Here is a 14,418-nt window from a genome sequence, read left to right as displayed (position 1 = left end):
GATAAGATGTTTTAGGGCCCTAGAAAGCAGGTTCCTGGGCACAGGCCTAATGGTCTTGGTATGAGTCGGCCATTCCAGTGGTTGGTATGGCCCCCCAGACTGGTGCATTAGTCGAGGTTGGGTTACTTTCTTTTTTCCCCATGTCCAGTCTATGGTCTAGAGGCAGTGTGGGCTCTATTTCAGGCTGGCATTCCATGCATCTATCCCTGGTAAGTGGATTGTTTGATTGCGCATTTCCTAGATAAAATCTCTGAGTCTTGAAGCGAGACTTCTCTATGAATGCATGGGGGACTCTTGGTCTTGCTCTAAGGTAGGTGGTCTGTCCATGCATTGGGCCACCAATCCTCCTGCCTCTAAGTCAGGGGTAGTGTGTCCCATGCTCAGCCATCAAACGGTATCTAGGTTCGGACTTCTTCAAACTAGAGGGTGGTATAGTGATGTGCAGAGGTTTACGACAAATAAGAATGCATACATTTGAAGGTATGGTAGGCTATTGCATGAAAGACTTGCACAAGCCGCACTTTAAGTTCTTCTCACATAACATCTCCACTGAAGAGATAACAAGAGGCCACCAACTATACGCTCTTTATGGACAAGCGGATTTGAAGAACAAGGTCGCCCGTTAATCTGTTTGAACGGGCTTATGTATTTATGGATAATTACATAGCTAACAAGCTTGGTGCTTCACTCCAGAGTACGTTCCTCAGAATGGTCAGCACTGGAAAATATTACCTTGCTACATTGTGGATAATTCCAAAGATGGGAAATGGCATGAGCAGAAGAAGATCTTTTGCAATTTGGAAAGTCATGAAGCTTCCACACCTTACCCAATGCATAGAAATCTTCTTCATGAATACTCCCAATGTCAGATACTTTAATTTGATATATGCGCAGTCTAGCATACACGAAGATGACATAAGTGAAGACGCTGATTGAGCATACAATCATGAAAATGGGTCTGATGAACATACCATGTAGCCTTGGAGTCGTGGCAATCCTATCGTCGTTGGACGATGATGAGGACAACCATTCACAATAAGATTACAGTGCATCATATCTTTCTGTGTGGGAAAAAACCAAGAACTTCAAAAAAGCAATCGTCTTGTAAATTCGTTGGCCTTAACAAGGAAGAAGCCTACTTCCTCTAGGTTTCTCTGAGTTTGTTGTTGTAAAGAAATGTCTGTTTGACTAAAGCTTCTTGAATGTCAGCCTTATGGCTTTCACAACTACGCATGCTTGTCTCTAGTTATCTCAGCTAGACGCCTTTATAAATCCACTACAATAAAATTCTCCTCTTGTTTCGTTCGTCTATTTCTATTTCTGAAATAATTATGTCAATCTTTTCGTTACACCTTCAAATTGGTGGTTCCCATACGAAATTAAATTATTTGTCTTTTGTTTGACCTTTGAAAAGTGCAAGCGGGGCTAGAAAGTGTTTGACGGGGTCGGTCGTCTATTTCACCAGCAGATAAATAAGAAGTAGGCTCGCCCAAAGCTTTTCGGCTATGGCGGACCTGTCAATCTTTAGACCCAATCTACCTTCATTTTCCTAGTAACCCGCAGCCGCCAAGTAAATTACCACACTGTGGTGTCTCTCATCTGCAAGCGAAACTGTCTGTTATCCTGTCCTGCTGCTTATGATTAGGATCTCCTGCTGCTTCTATAATCTTGCAGGGTCAGGGTTTTATGCTGCTTCCGAAAGGATTAGGGTTCTCTGCTGCTTCTGTCAAGATTAGAGTTTTCGGTTGATCCCAGCCTTTTTGCACTTTTCCTTGTCGGGCCTCTGCACAGAATGCTAGTGGTCTGCCATAGCTCTGCATTCGTTACACTATAAAACTATATGCCGATTTTGCTTTCTCCGATTGATTTGTTCTGCTAAATGTGAAGAATGTCACTCGCTTTTCGTGCCGACGATGGTCAGGAAGACAGCGATTTCTTCGAGCAGTTTGCCAACGACCTTGGGGATGGCGATCTAGGGCATCTGCAGCAGAGCCGCAAGCAAGAAGGAGAGGCTAGTATCAGCGAGGTTTTCTCCAAGCCCAGCGTAGACCGGGAAGGATCTGCCCGTGCTCCTCCTGTTTCCGCAATCACAGAACAGAATGATGGAGATAACCCTGCAGGCGATGATTTCTGGTTTGAAGAGAACCTCACCGGGGAGCCTTCCCTGAAGAATGGTGGCTCTCAGAAGGATTTGTTTTCTTCGACATCTGCTGATTTGCAGTCGGAATGGCTACAGGTGGATGCCATTCCGGCTCTGGAGATCCCTTCAACATCTACAGGTTTGCAGACGGATGTAAGTTCAGCACCGGATACCCCTCCTCCAACAGAAAACAGCATCAAAATTGCGGCCTTTACTACATTAGGAAGCTATTATCAGCCAGAAAACAGCATTGAAAAAGCTGTGGTCTTTGCACCTGGCCTTGAAATGGAGGCCTCCTTGGCACCTGGAAGTTCCCCTCGGGCAGAAAGCAGTGCCATTATGGCGTCCTTTTCTGCACCAGACAATTCACCTCAGGGAGAAAACACTTTTGAAATGGAGCAGGCAATCGGAGCTGGATCTGATGTACCCGAAGATCCATGTACGGCAGTAAACAGTGTAACAATGGCACGAGGAACAAGTGTTAGTTCGTCTCGTATCCCTTCTCTGGACTCCCCTGAGCTAGACCTTACCGATCTGCAAGATAAAGAGGGCACACAGCAATCTGCAATGTTGAACTCACCGCTTATTGAAGATGCCCGTACTTCTCTTGATTGGGGTGCTGGTATTCCTAATGCCCAAGCCATCAACAATAGCTTTGTTGGATCCAAAGCTTTAGCTTTCAATCCCACAAACCAAGCATCTTACGGTGGCCAAATGGGGTCAGTTGATGCTCAACTCTCATCAAACGATGACCAGGCAGATGCTACGGAAGCTCAGCCCGTAACAAGTGTTAAAGAGTTGCAATGGAGCAGCTTTGGTGATGTATCTACATCAAACACATTCGGTTCCGATTCAGATTTATTTTCAGATCTGGATAGCCAGATGGGGGCAAGTTCTAACTACGGGACGGGCACCCAAAGTGGTGGTTATCAGGTTGAATCATTGATGGGGGCATCTTTGGCAGCCTCCCATCCACAAGAGGGTTGGAGTGTGGAAGGTGAAAGTCTGGTGAAGCTGGCCCCTCCTGTAAGTTTTGGCTTTTATGGTACAGGTGTAGACCAGTGTGATGAGATGGGGTTTTGGAATCAGCAAGGGGTGCTCTATTATGGGATGGACAAGCAGGTAAATCTCAGCCATGCCAGCATTAGTGCTGAAACTGGTGAGCAGCAAGCAGTGGAGTCAGGCCTTGCTGATGTGGTATCAGAAGCGGGCGGTGGAGATCTGTCAATGGGCAGTGTCAACTATGAGTCTCAGCCACAGGGTGATCTTCAGCAGTCTTGGGAGAACATGTACCCTGGTTGGTACTTTGATTATGCAGGCAATGAATGGAAACAAATAGAGGGCTGGGATTCTGGAACTGGTTCACTTGCAGTGCAGGAGCAGGTGCCCCCGAGCAGCCTGGGCCATCTTTCCTCTGGCACCAAGGAGGTTGTTCCATCTCATACACAAACAACTCAAAATGATCAGGTTGTAAGTACTGCTTCAGGTTCAGCATGGCAGGCCGGTCAAGAACAGGCTTCTTGGTCTGCATTAGGGTCAATTAGAGAATTTGGAACTGACATGCAGGCTGGTAATAATGACCAGTACATTGTTAATAACGATTCTGTCTTTCAACAGCAAGTCAACTGGGAAGAGCAGTATCCTGGTTGGTATTATGACTACCAGGCTCAAGAATGGCGGCACGTTGCAGGCGACAGTCATTCCTGGGCATCCAATCAGGACAATGAGCTAGAAGCCTCACAAGTTGCAAATGGATTGAATTCCTCACCAGTGCCAGAGGGTGGGTGGACAGAGAAACAAGCCCAGCCTCACTATCAAAGTGAAGTAAATCAGAATATTTATTGGCCGGAGAGAAGCCTGAGTTCGTATAGCAGTGGTGGTGACGTGACTACCTTGATGCGAGGTATGTCATTCAACTCTTGGGCTGAACCTGCTGCTGTCGCTCTTGATGCAGGTCAGCATGCTGGTGCTAATACTGGTAACACGAAAGAGGCTTTGCAGAGTGGCAATGCTGGATCTTGGATAGGATTTCAAGATGGTGAAAACAATGTTTCTAACTATAACTATCAATCCGAGACGGACTACAATCTGGCAGAAAATGCAGCGGTTTTTGGCAACCCACAAAGTTTCTTTCAGCCAAACAATGCTCCTGGAGCAGTCATCAACGGTGTACGTTCCTCTGCAGGACATCCTCTACATGCATTGGTAGCCTTTGGATTCGGTGGGAAGCTTTTGACTATGAAGGTAAGTTTGCATGACGGCACAACCTGCTCATTATTGTAGAACATGTAGGGACTGGATCAGCACAGAAGTAGGGATCCCAGCATTTATATTTAGGCATATTAAAGTGTCTAATAGTAGGGATCACTTGCAAATTGTGCAGGCTCCACGACTGGGGACACCTGAGCCTATTGTTCTTCATGATCTCAACCAGCTGGTACTAACTATGGAAAACCATGGTCGAAATGATGGAATCTCATATTTCTCTGCCCTCAATCGTCAAGGGTTGGCTGGTCCTTTGGTAGGACATGGGGTTACGAGTAAAGAATTATTGAAGTGGGTCGATGAGCGGATTGAAAATTGTGAACTGGAAGATCCTTACTGTACAAGCTCAGAAGCACTTCGCATACTTTGGGGTGTTCTAAAGATTGCTTGTCTGCACTATGGCAAATTGCGGTCTTCTGTGGGCCTTAAATCACAGGTTTTACCATATTAATAAATGGATTTATATTACAGAAATGTTTTTTAATTCATCCGGGATGGCATTATCAAGATTAAGGCTCAAGCTGCCAATTACTTCTGTAATTTAGGTGGAAGATGGACCTGAGGTTGCATTAGGAAGGCTGTTAGCCGCTGCCAAGAACCAGAGCCATTGGAAACAGGGTATTGCTGCATCTTTGGATGCCTTGCTCTCAGTGCCCACAGAGCATCAGCTACAGGTGTTTTATGAAGTCGAGTTTTGGCTTCTTGCTTTGGGTATATGTGATCCACTGGTGTAGACAGCCTTGCCTTGCAACAGCGTTAACAAAGATGATTTTTTTTGCAGGCAACTGCAATTGAAGTGAGAAGGAATCTGATGGATGGGAAAAGAAAAGAAGCTCTTCAGCTTGCACAGCAGGGCCAGTTGTGGGGTCCTGCTTTGGTTCTTGCATGGCAGCTGGGTGAGAAGGTTGGTTGTGCAATGTCTTGGCTATTATCTTATACAGGAGGCAGTCATGGTCACTAGTCATGACTTCATGCTTGATGGAGCTGTTGATAGGTCCCTTTTTTTTTTGGGCTTCTTCCTGTGTTACAGGTTTATGCAGACACGGTCCTACAAATGGCTCAACAACATTTTCTACCTGGTTCTCCTTTGCGAACATTGCTTTTTCTGTTTGCTGGCCAAACAACAGAACTTTTCAAGACTCAAAGCATGCCGTTATCAGCCAAAACTCCTGGCCCCTATTCGCCAGTTTCATCCAGTGCAAAGGTTGTGAGCTTCTCCCTTTAAGTATAAAGAAAGGAACAAGCCGCTGTGTAATTTTGTATGATGATGTGAGTGTGTCGTTTTAAGTTAAAGCAAGAGTTACCACCCTACAGGATTGGTTGTCAATGAGAAGTTATCATGGCTAATGTGTATACATGAAGGCAATGAAGAGTTGACCTGCTGCCTGCTTTATGCAAAGGATCATTCTTTTCTGCTTTTTTTTTTTTTCATGAAATAGCTGGCACAATATAACGAGGGGATGGTGTAGCAGTGCACTCCCCTCATAGGAAGTGGGGTTATGCCAAGGTGAGTGTGTGTTGTTGCGCTACTTATGCTACTTATGTTAGTGAATGCAAATAGAGGTAGTGGGGTTATGCCAAGGTGAGTGTAAGAAAACACAATAGCGCAAGCATAATCTTCGCAATATAAAGCACTGAATTGTAGAAAGAAGTGGAGAGTAAACAATATTATTGCTTGCAAACTTTGATTACAAGCTGATGGCTGTCCGCCCTCTGGTGTGCTCCTGGTAAGGAGCTATGATGACGATCTAGAGATTGATTCTGGACAGAGGATGCCTTGCCTACAAGAGCACTTCAACACAATGAACTCAATGATGAACAAAGGCTGGCAAACTAGTCTATATATATAGTGCCCAGGGTCGCCAAGGACGTAGGCCGGCCATGTCCAGCACTCACAAATGCGGTCATATAGCTCGCACAAGAATTATTTTACTTGGCAGAGTGCTACATAAATGCGGTCATATAGCTCGCACAAGTCTACATAAGCTGTCACCTAACCATGTGGCCACATTTGGCCAGCATCCAGTGTCTGAATTGGGAACTGTCATACTGGTGCTTTAGTGGATTTCATCCATTGTAAGGCTTAATCAAGCCTAATGATACCATGAATAAAATCTTCTTTTTGGTGCTTTGTTTGTCAGCCAGGAAAGTTTTCATCGTATGAATGGATATGTAGGACTTTAAATGCCTACAAATCTGAAATTTGCTTTCATATGAAGTCGCTTTGGGGGGGGGGGGGGGGGGGGTGCGTCTCACTGGGGGCTCTGGTGGACAGCCTTGGCAGCTTGTATATGTTGAGGATTTTACATGGGTTGTGTTGGCAAGGTTATCTACTTTATAGACAACCATGGACAACCGGTAGACATGGACCATTTTGTAAGTTTTGTAGGCTTGAATGTCAATGTGACATTGGATATTGCATGGAACTAAGTATGCTTTGCAAAAGAGACTCATGAGTAAGCTATGCATAAATCAGTTTCAAAAATGTTTGCATTAAGGGAAGGCCATCATTGAGTGGCGGCAAAGCTTTGTGTCAATTCAGCATATGGGAAAGTATGGGTTTTTGCATACTTAGTACTATGTTTGTAGGTAATCGATGCAAAGCTTATGCATGAAACTGATTGTACAACCAATGGTACATCATGTCAAGAATGTGTGTCCGGATATGAATATGTATGTTGCAAAGAGCATATACTAACCGGGACAGGAAGGATGGGATTCAAGCATTGCTATAGCTTCTGCTGGATTTCTCTAGCCGCCTTGACCTACATCTGAGCTCCTTGCTTCTATGTGTCCCCGAGGCACACACGTGTATGGATGCTTGTAGAGCAAAGATGAGTCTAGTAGGGAATTCCATATTAGGGGTCCGGGGCCGGAACCTTAATATTGCTTTTGCACAGGCACGGACAACCATTGCACGTTTGCAAGACAAGCATAAACGAGCTGTTGGCAAGCATAGAAGGGAACTGGACAAGAAGGAGAATGATTGGGTATTTTGAAATTTGAGAAAGCAAGACTCCGCAAGAGGCTAGGGAAAGAGGGAGCATGTCTTAAGCTCTCTACCAATGAGGCTCACCCTTGAGCATGGAGGTTAGTAGCATCCGGGACATGGCTCCACGTGCAAAGCCCTAGCATTCCATACCACCAATACACACCCCTTTGTTGTATGCACGGAGGAATCTCATGGTCCTCGAGTCCAGGTTTGAGGAGGAGCTCTCCCTCGAAATGACTACCAAAGTCACTAATATAGGCCTCTTATAAACCAAGAGCCATAAATAGCCCATGCCTCATAAATACCACTATTTAAGGGCACTGATCTAATGCAAGAGTACACTATTATCCCATCTGAGATCTCATTGAGTCATTATGTTGTCCATTTGATTAAGCATGTAGTTAGAATTAATCTCTTTCTTGATTACCTTGCTTTATGTTTTCACCATGAATTTAATCATCCTAATCAAGCCTCCATAATCCAACATGGTATCAGAGCTAGATTTAGTGTCTGTAAGCTTTAATTATGAATTAGCATTTATGACTAATTATGATTAGTATTAACCATTAGCTAAGCCAATCTCATCATCTTTGCTGCCTCTTCTCCAAACCACCTTCTATTGAGGGTTGATTACTCCACCTCCAGCCATCCATTGTAAAAGCTCTCTTTTGGGAGCTCTTCACAACTTGACGGCGACGAGGCGAAATGGCGGCGAAAGCGCTTGGGGCAGCCTGGGAAGAATAGAAGTCCAATTGCCCTGCTTTTTGGGGGAAACCATAAATTCGTCACCTCTAGAGCAATGTTGCCTAATTCCTCTTACCCCCAGGGGTTATTGGGCAAGGTGAACACGATGGCGGGCTCTGTTTTGTGAATGGCAGCCAGGAACAGTTGATTTGGCTCTGTGCACTCCTCAGAAATGTACAGTGCTTAAACAGAGATTAATGCTTGCGTATTAAACCTGATCATGTGTTTTAAAGTTTCAACATTGGCAAGACCCACGAGTGTGTAGAACGTGCCAAGCTGAAGCTCACTGGCACACACTGTTGCACTTTCACAACTTGCAGATCTGATTTGTAGGTTGGAATACTTTTTTACCAGACTGTTTTACGTACTTTGTTGGTTGATTCGTGCTAAGGCAGGACAGTGCTGGAGGTATGCTTGGGGACTGGCTTGGGAATCTATCAATCATTGCTGCCAATCCAACCAAAGGTGATGACCAAGTGATCACCCACCTTGGGGACTCCTTATGGAAGGACAAAGGCGAGGTGATAGGACTTATTATTGATCACGTCTGCCTTAATACCTTTTCATCATGCTTCTATTAGATTGGATTGGGCTTATGTGTGGGATATATGGGGATATATGCAGGTTGCTGGAGCTCATACGTGCTACCTAGTTGCTGAGGCCAGTTTTGAATCCTTTTCAGAAGGGGCTAGATTGTGTCTTGTTGGTGCAGATCATTTCAAGTACCAGCGGACTTTTGCTACGCCTCAAGCAATACAGGTGAGGAGAGGAGCTAGTCACTCAGGAGTGTTCGTATTCCTTAAAACAATGTCACTTTTGCCTTTCTTTTCCAGCTTGATAATTTTTAATGCTTATATGGGTTAATTCACAGAGGACAGAGCTTTACGAATATGCAAAAGTGTTAGGAAACCCACAGTACATACTGGTTCCTTTTCAACCTTATAAACTACTCTATGCACATATGCTGGCAGAAGCTGGAAAAATAACTGAGGCTTGCAGGTTAGTTTACTGAATTCTTTTTCTGTTTGTGAGCTGTGTGTGCATGCATGCACCCGTCCGTGTGTGTGTGTTGCATGTATGCGTTATGTAGGCACATATGTATGTAGGTGTCAGGGGTTGAACAACGCATAGCCCCTTCTAGGCAGCGTGGTGTGATAGCCACTTGGGCAAGGGCCCGCTGACCAGTTTGCTGAATTCTATTAGCACGTAAGCAGGATCGCTCTTCCACTGGCTGAGGTACAGGAGAACCCTTCCAATGTATGCATTAATACTCCATCTCACAACAGGTACTGCCAAATGGTAACAAAGGGTTTGAAGAACGCCGGTCGTGCCACCGAAATTGAATTCTGCAAACAATCTGCATTAGCACTAGAAGAGCGCTTGCGCTTGCATTCTCAGGTTTGAGTACAGCCTGTTTCTTTAAACCTCTTTGGAGATTGTGAAGGTGGGTTAGTCCTGTTTTTGACATATATCTTCTACCTTTGTTTTGAAACAGGGTGGATACAGCTTGACAGGAAAGCTCGTGGGGAAAGTCATGGGGACGATTGATAGTACCATACACAAAATTATTGGTGGTCCCCCTTTACCCCCGGTTTCACAACTGAATCCTGCCTACAGCAATGCTGGGGACTGGTATAATGATCAAAGATTTGGAAATACAGGCATTCCTGCAAAGGCTACTCCTTTGGTCCCCTCAGCATCCAATAGCAATCTGGTTAATGTTAATAGCCAAGTAGATGTGCCTACTCGCAGTGTATCCGAACCAAATCTGAGCAGGAGCCCCACAGAGGTTCTGTCCATGCATCCATGCTTTGACATGTATTGATGTTTTTTGAATGGATGAAAGTACTAATTTCTATTTTCTTTTCCGCAATAGGAAGTACATAATTCTGCAACTAGTTCAGAGACTGCATCTACCCCACCAAAGCAAGTTAAGTCTGAGTCGTCTGGTGGTGGCTACCTTCGGCGTTTTGGAAGCCAATTTCTTGCCAAGGCAGTAGGGTTCATGAAGCCTAATAAGGAGGTCAGTCATTTCTCTGCTCGAAATCGTATGAATTGGTTGGCGTGCTGTTCTAGATATCATTTCTTTGTACACAGTTTGATGGTTTTGGATGTGCCTTTATAATGCCAGCCAAAGCTAGGAGATGAAAATAAGTTCTATTATGATGAGAAACTGAAGAGATGGGTTGAAGCGGGTGTTGAGCAAAGTCCGGAGGAAGTCACTCTTCCACCACCTCCTATTGCTGCAAGTATTAGCTCTAGTTCTAGGAATCCTCTGTCGGCAGATGCAAGATTTGGTGGTGAATCCCAGGGCCAAGGTTTAAATGCTGCCAGTCTCAGCTCATCCTCAGACTTGCCACCCATGCCCCCTAGTGTAAATCAGTTTTCTGCTCGTGGACGCCTTCATGGTGTCAGATCAAGGTGTGCTTTTTGGGCTTTCTTTAAAGAATCACATTGTATTGTTTTTGAAGCTGGTTTATGCTTGCTTTTTCCCATATTACTATCCTAGCAGATGTGTTTTTGTCTGAGCCTGTGTGAGCAAGCAGCGTGGGCATCTGCTGTTGCCATAGTTCAATGAGTGTGTGATGCCAAATGCAGGTATGTAGACACCTTCAATAAAGGAAATACGGCATCATCGGCCAAGTCTACATGGTCACCTATTGTACCCACTGGAGGATGGGGAATGATTTCAACTCCATCTCAATTTTTTGCAGCTGCATCTGTATCATCAGCAACAGATGGCAGTAGCCAAATGTTTGTCAATGACCACCTCAATGATGGCAACCCAGAGTTCCCTAAGTCAGCAACTGACAACTCCACTCTGAGTGGCCATTTACATGCAGAACATGAGCCATTGTTGCCCAAGAACCTGTCTTCAAGCTTCATGGCTGTACCCCTAATTCAGAGACATTCCAGTGCAAGCAATGTAACCATGCTCACAAACCATGAATTAGCAACAAGAGAAGATGGGAATGCTATACATGGCACTCCTGCTCCTGGGAATATTGCAAAGGCTGTCTCATGGAGTGGTGAATCACCGAATGCAAGTGCACATAAATTCGTATCAAGTGTGAGTAGTACATACGATACACAGAGACTGCCAAGTGGTAGCAGAGTAGATACGCAGGTGGAGGCATCTGTGAGTACTGTTGCAGCAGTTTCTAATAATAACTCGTTACCATCTCCGCCAGTTATCGAGCGCCCTGCATCTTATACAGGGTTTCAGAGTAGCCGTGTACCAGCAGTAAGGGCAGGGAACATGCTATCTGGAAGCTTACAAGGAGGTATCTATGGCGAAATGCAGGAAGTTGAACTGTAGCAAGGCTTGCTTTTCCATAACTCTACAGGGCTGTATTTTTTGTGCATGTGACAGAATTCATGATCTTTTTCTACCTGGGGATGCCGCAAGTTGTAAGCCAAAAGGTATCTGTAGCAGACAGGTACAGGCAACATTTGCTATCCTAGGTAATGTGGGGGAATTCTGTCTGCTTTGCGCTTTTCAGAATGTGACCTGGAGGTCTTGTAAATAGAAGTTCAAGAAGGGCAGATTGCAGTTTTGAAACACAGTACAGTTATAGTTGTCTACTTGCTGAATTATTGTTTGGGGTACAAGATTCCCCTCATAGCGATAATGAGGTAGTGAAGTGCACACGACATGAGGAGGTTTTACACCTCGCCTTGTTATAATATACTCATCAGAATTCCCTATTGGGCAACTCTGGCTTTTCAACCCAAAATATGGTATGCTGGTTGCTTTCTAGTGTCATGTTGTAAAAAAGAAAGTGATGCAGCTTCTTTTCTTCTGAGGGGTACTATAACAAAATTGTTATATATCATCAGAAGTGAAATCAAACACCATTTTTTTGTATGAAATCTTGCAAGCCGTGCTGTGTTTTTTTTCATTTAATCGGCACTATTTACACATGCATACAGAGATTGCATTCACATCTACTAGACACTCAATGGGTCTATGAGACCAAAAGTGTTACACATGTTCCATATGTAAGCTGAAGATCATATCATAAACATAAACATACACATAAACGTGGAAGCACAAAAAAGCCAAAGAAAATAGGCTCGCATGCTACATGGGTCTTATTTGTACATTGAAAAAAGGAGAGAAGCTTTATCAACATCTTTGAAAGGCCAAAACTACCTATGAGACCAAATACAAAACAAGAAGACAATGGAAAAAAAGAAGAGTAGGATACTAAAACAATAGAAAAAACCCTACTAGTCAGTCAGTGAAGGTAATATGTCATGAGGTTCATTCTCAACTAAAGCTGTCAAGGCTTAAGTGGTTTTTGTGTGCAAAAGCCTTCAATGAGATCTTCGCTACCCAATCTGAACACTGCCCAAACTCCTCCATTTTGAGCTAATTGAACTTCAGCCAATTCTGCAGCTTTCTACTTATAGTTGAATTGGTGTGAGTACCTCTATGATCTATATCTTTGTGTCTTTGAACGTAGGTGCATGTTAAGGTGGGCCACTTTTTGAGCTTTGCAATGCCATACTACAAGCATACATGCAAAAACACTCGTTTCACTTTCTTTTTGGAGAATATCCAATGGAAGAGAGAAACCTACAATCACACCTATCCAGACAAGCATCCACCATCAACCACGTAAGAATATAATATCATGCAAGTAAGCAATAAGAGGGAAGAAAGAGATCTCACAAGAAGACTATTGCAAGAGAATGATTGTGTATTGCTTATTCTAAAAAAATGACTTATATACAAGTAACAAGTTTTCACACTAGGTCAATCAAACTTAAAAATAGTCAAGCCTCTATGGTTCGTCTTAGACACCTATATGCACTTAGTTTGTAGACTTTTCCTATTTAACATTAAGCGCAGTGTAAGGGCGTTTTATATGTTCCAGTGCCATCTTAACAAAGATAGATGCTCGTCTGCGTAGGTAAGATGGCAAAGCGTCTTACAGTAGTACGATAGGCCAGTCAGGTGAAACCATAAACATAGAATTTAAGAGAATTTTTATTTTTTTTTTGATATAAGGATTCTTTACGCATCTATTTATGCATAAAATCAACTTTAGTGGGAATAACACTTTTAACAAAATCTTTTTATGCATCTATTTATGCATAAATTCAATTTTAAGAAAAATAACACTTTTAAAATAAAATTAAATCCTTTATGCATCTTTTTATGCATAAAATCAAAATTAATGAGAATAACTCTTTTGAAATAAAAATAAATTATTTTATGCATCTTTCTATGCATAAAATCAAAATTAATGAGAATAACTCTTTTGAAATAAAAATAAATTCTTTTATGCATCTTTCTATGCATAAAATCAAAATTAATGAGAATAACTCTTTTGAAATAAAAATAAATTCCTTTATGCATCTTTCTATGCATAAAATTAAAATTAATGAGTAACTCTTTTGAAATAAAATAAATTTCTTTATGCATCTTTCCATGCATAAAATCAAAATGAAATGAAAACCACTTTTATAATAAAAAGAATTTTCAATATGCATCTTTCTATGCATAGAAATTAATTCTAATAAAAATAACGCTTTTACAATAAAAATATTTTCAATATGCATCTTTCTATGCATAGAAATTAATTCTAATGAAAATAACGCTTTTACAATAAAAATATTTCCAATATGCATCTTTCTATGCATAGAAATTAATTCTAATGAAAATAACGCTTTTACAATAAAAATATTTTCAATATGCATCTTTCTATGCATAGAAATTAATTCTAATGTAAATACCGCTTATACAATAAAAATATTTCCAATATGCATCTTTCTATGCATAGAAATCAATTCTAATGAAAATAACGATTTTACAATAAAAACATTTTTAATATGCATCTTTCTATGCATAGAAATTAATTCTAATGAAAATAATACTTTTATAATAAAAATATTTTCAATATGCATCTTTCTATGCATAGAATGAAAATAACACTTTTAGAATACACAAATGGAGGGGATTACTCTTTTTGAATAACATAAAGATAAAACTTATTTCCACAAAATTTTAAAATTTTTTGCCATAACCTCCTTTGTATGGCTGACTATTTTTCAATTTTTACACTCTAAATCTAGTTAGAATTTACCCCAAGATAAATTTAGCACTCTAATTTAATCAATTCTCATTTTTTTAAACAATACGAAAAGTTTAGCTCTATTTATTTGATTACACATCCTGGATAAAGAAGGGCTGAATTCAATGAAGAGAAGGGGAAAGCCTTTCCATCAAGGCATAACATCCAATTTCAATTTAAAAGAAACAAGAAAT

At 42.1% G+C, this 14,418-nt stretch overlaps 1 protein-coding gene across 2 annotated transcripts; it reads left to right on the top strand.

The window, feature by feature from the left end:
* The first annotated feature begins 1,464 nt into the window (after window positions 1-1,464).
* On the top strand, window positions 1,465-12,014 carry LOC147608175 (protein transport protein SEC16B homolog). 2 transcript variants are annotated; one of them, XM_086789510.1, is made up of 13 exons: window positions 1,465-4,384; window positions 4,524-4,841; window positions 4,951-5,079; window positions 5,187-5,309; window positions 5,436-5,609; window positions 8,537-8,662; window positions 8,766-8,900; window positions 9,013-9,140; window positions 9,428-9,539; window positions 9,637-9,930; window positions 10,018-10,164; window positions 10,273-10,562; window positions 10,740-12,014. In XM_086789510.1, exons 1-13 carry the CDS (start codon window positions 1,889-1,891, stop codon window positions 11,458-11,460), a joined length of 5,193 nt encoding a protein of 1,730 aa, XP_086645636.1. In that variant the 5' UTR covers window positions 1,465-1,888; the 3' UTR covers window positions 11,461-12,014. The 2 variants fall into 2 exon arrangements, with proteins under 2 accessions (XP_086645636.1, XP_086645635.1); XM_086789509.1 differs by having other exon boundaries at window positions 9,356-9,539.
* The last annotated feature ends 2,404 nt before the right edge of the window (window positions 12,015-14,418 follow it).

The sequence above is a fragment of the Cibotium barometz genome, chromosome 53, assembly GCF_041138505.1.
Source record: "Cibotium barometz isolate CiBa-2024 chromosome 53, ASM4113850v1, whole genome shotgun sequence".
Classification (NCBI taxonomy): Eukaryota; Viridiplantae; Streptophyta; class Polypodiopsida; order Cyatheales; family Cibotiaceae; genus Cibotium; species Cibotium barometz.
The sequence above is the reverse complement of the archived record's forward strand: the minus strand, read 5'-3'. Positions and strand labels throughout refer to the sequence as shown.

Excerpts from the sequence above, each read along its gene's own strand:
- LOC147608175 (XM_086789509.1), top strand. The coding sequence starts at position 1,889 with ATGTCACTCGCTTTTCGTGCCGACGATGGTCAGGAAGACAGCGATTTC. Across the intron at positions 5,610-8,536 it reads CAGTTTCATCCAGTGCAAAG|GACAGTGCTGGAGGTATGCT; the intron begins GTTGTGAGCTTC and ends GTGCTAAGGCAG. Across the intron at positions 8,663-8,765 it reads TATGGAAGGACAAAGGCGAG|GTTGCTGGAGCTCATACGTG; the intron begins GTGATAGGACTT and ends GGATATATGCAG.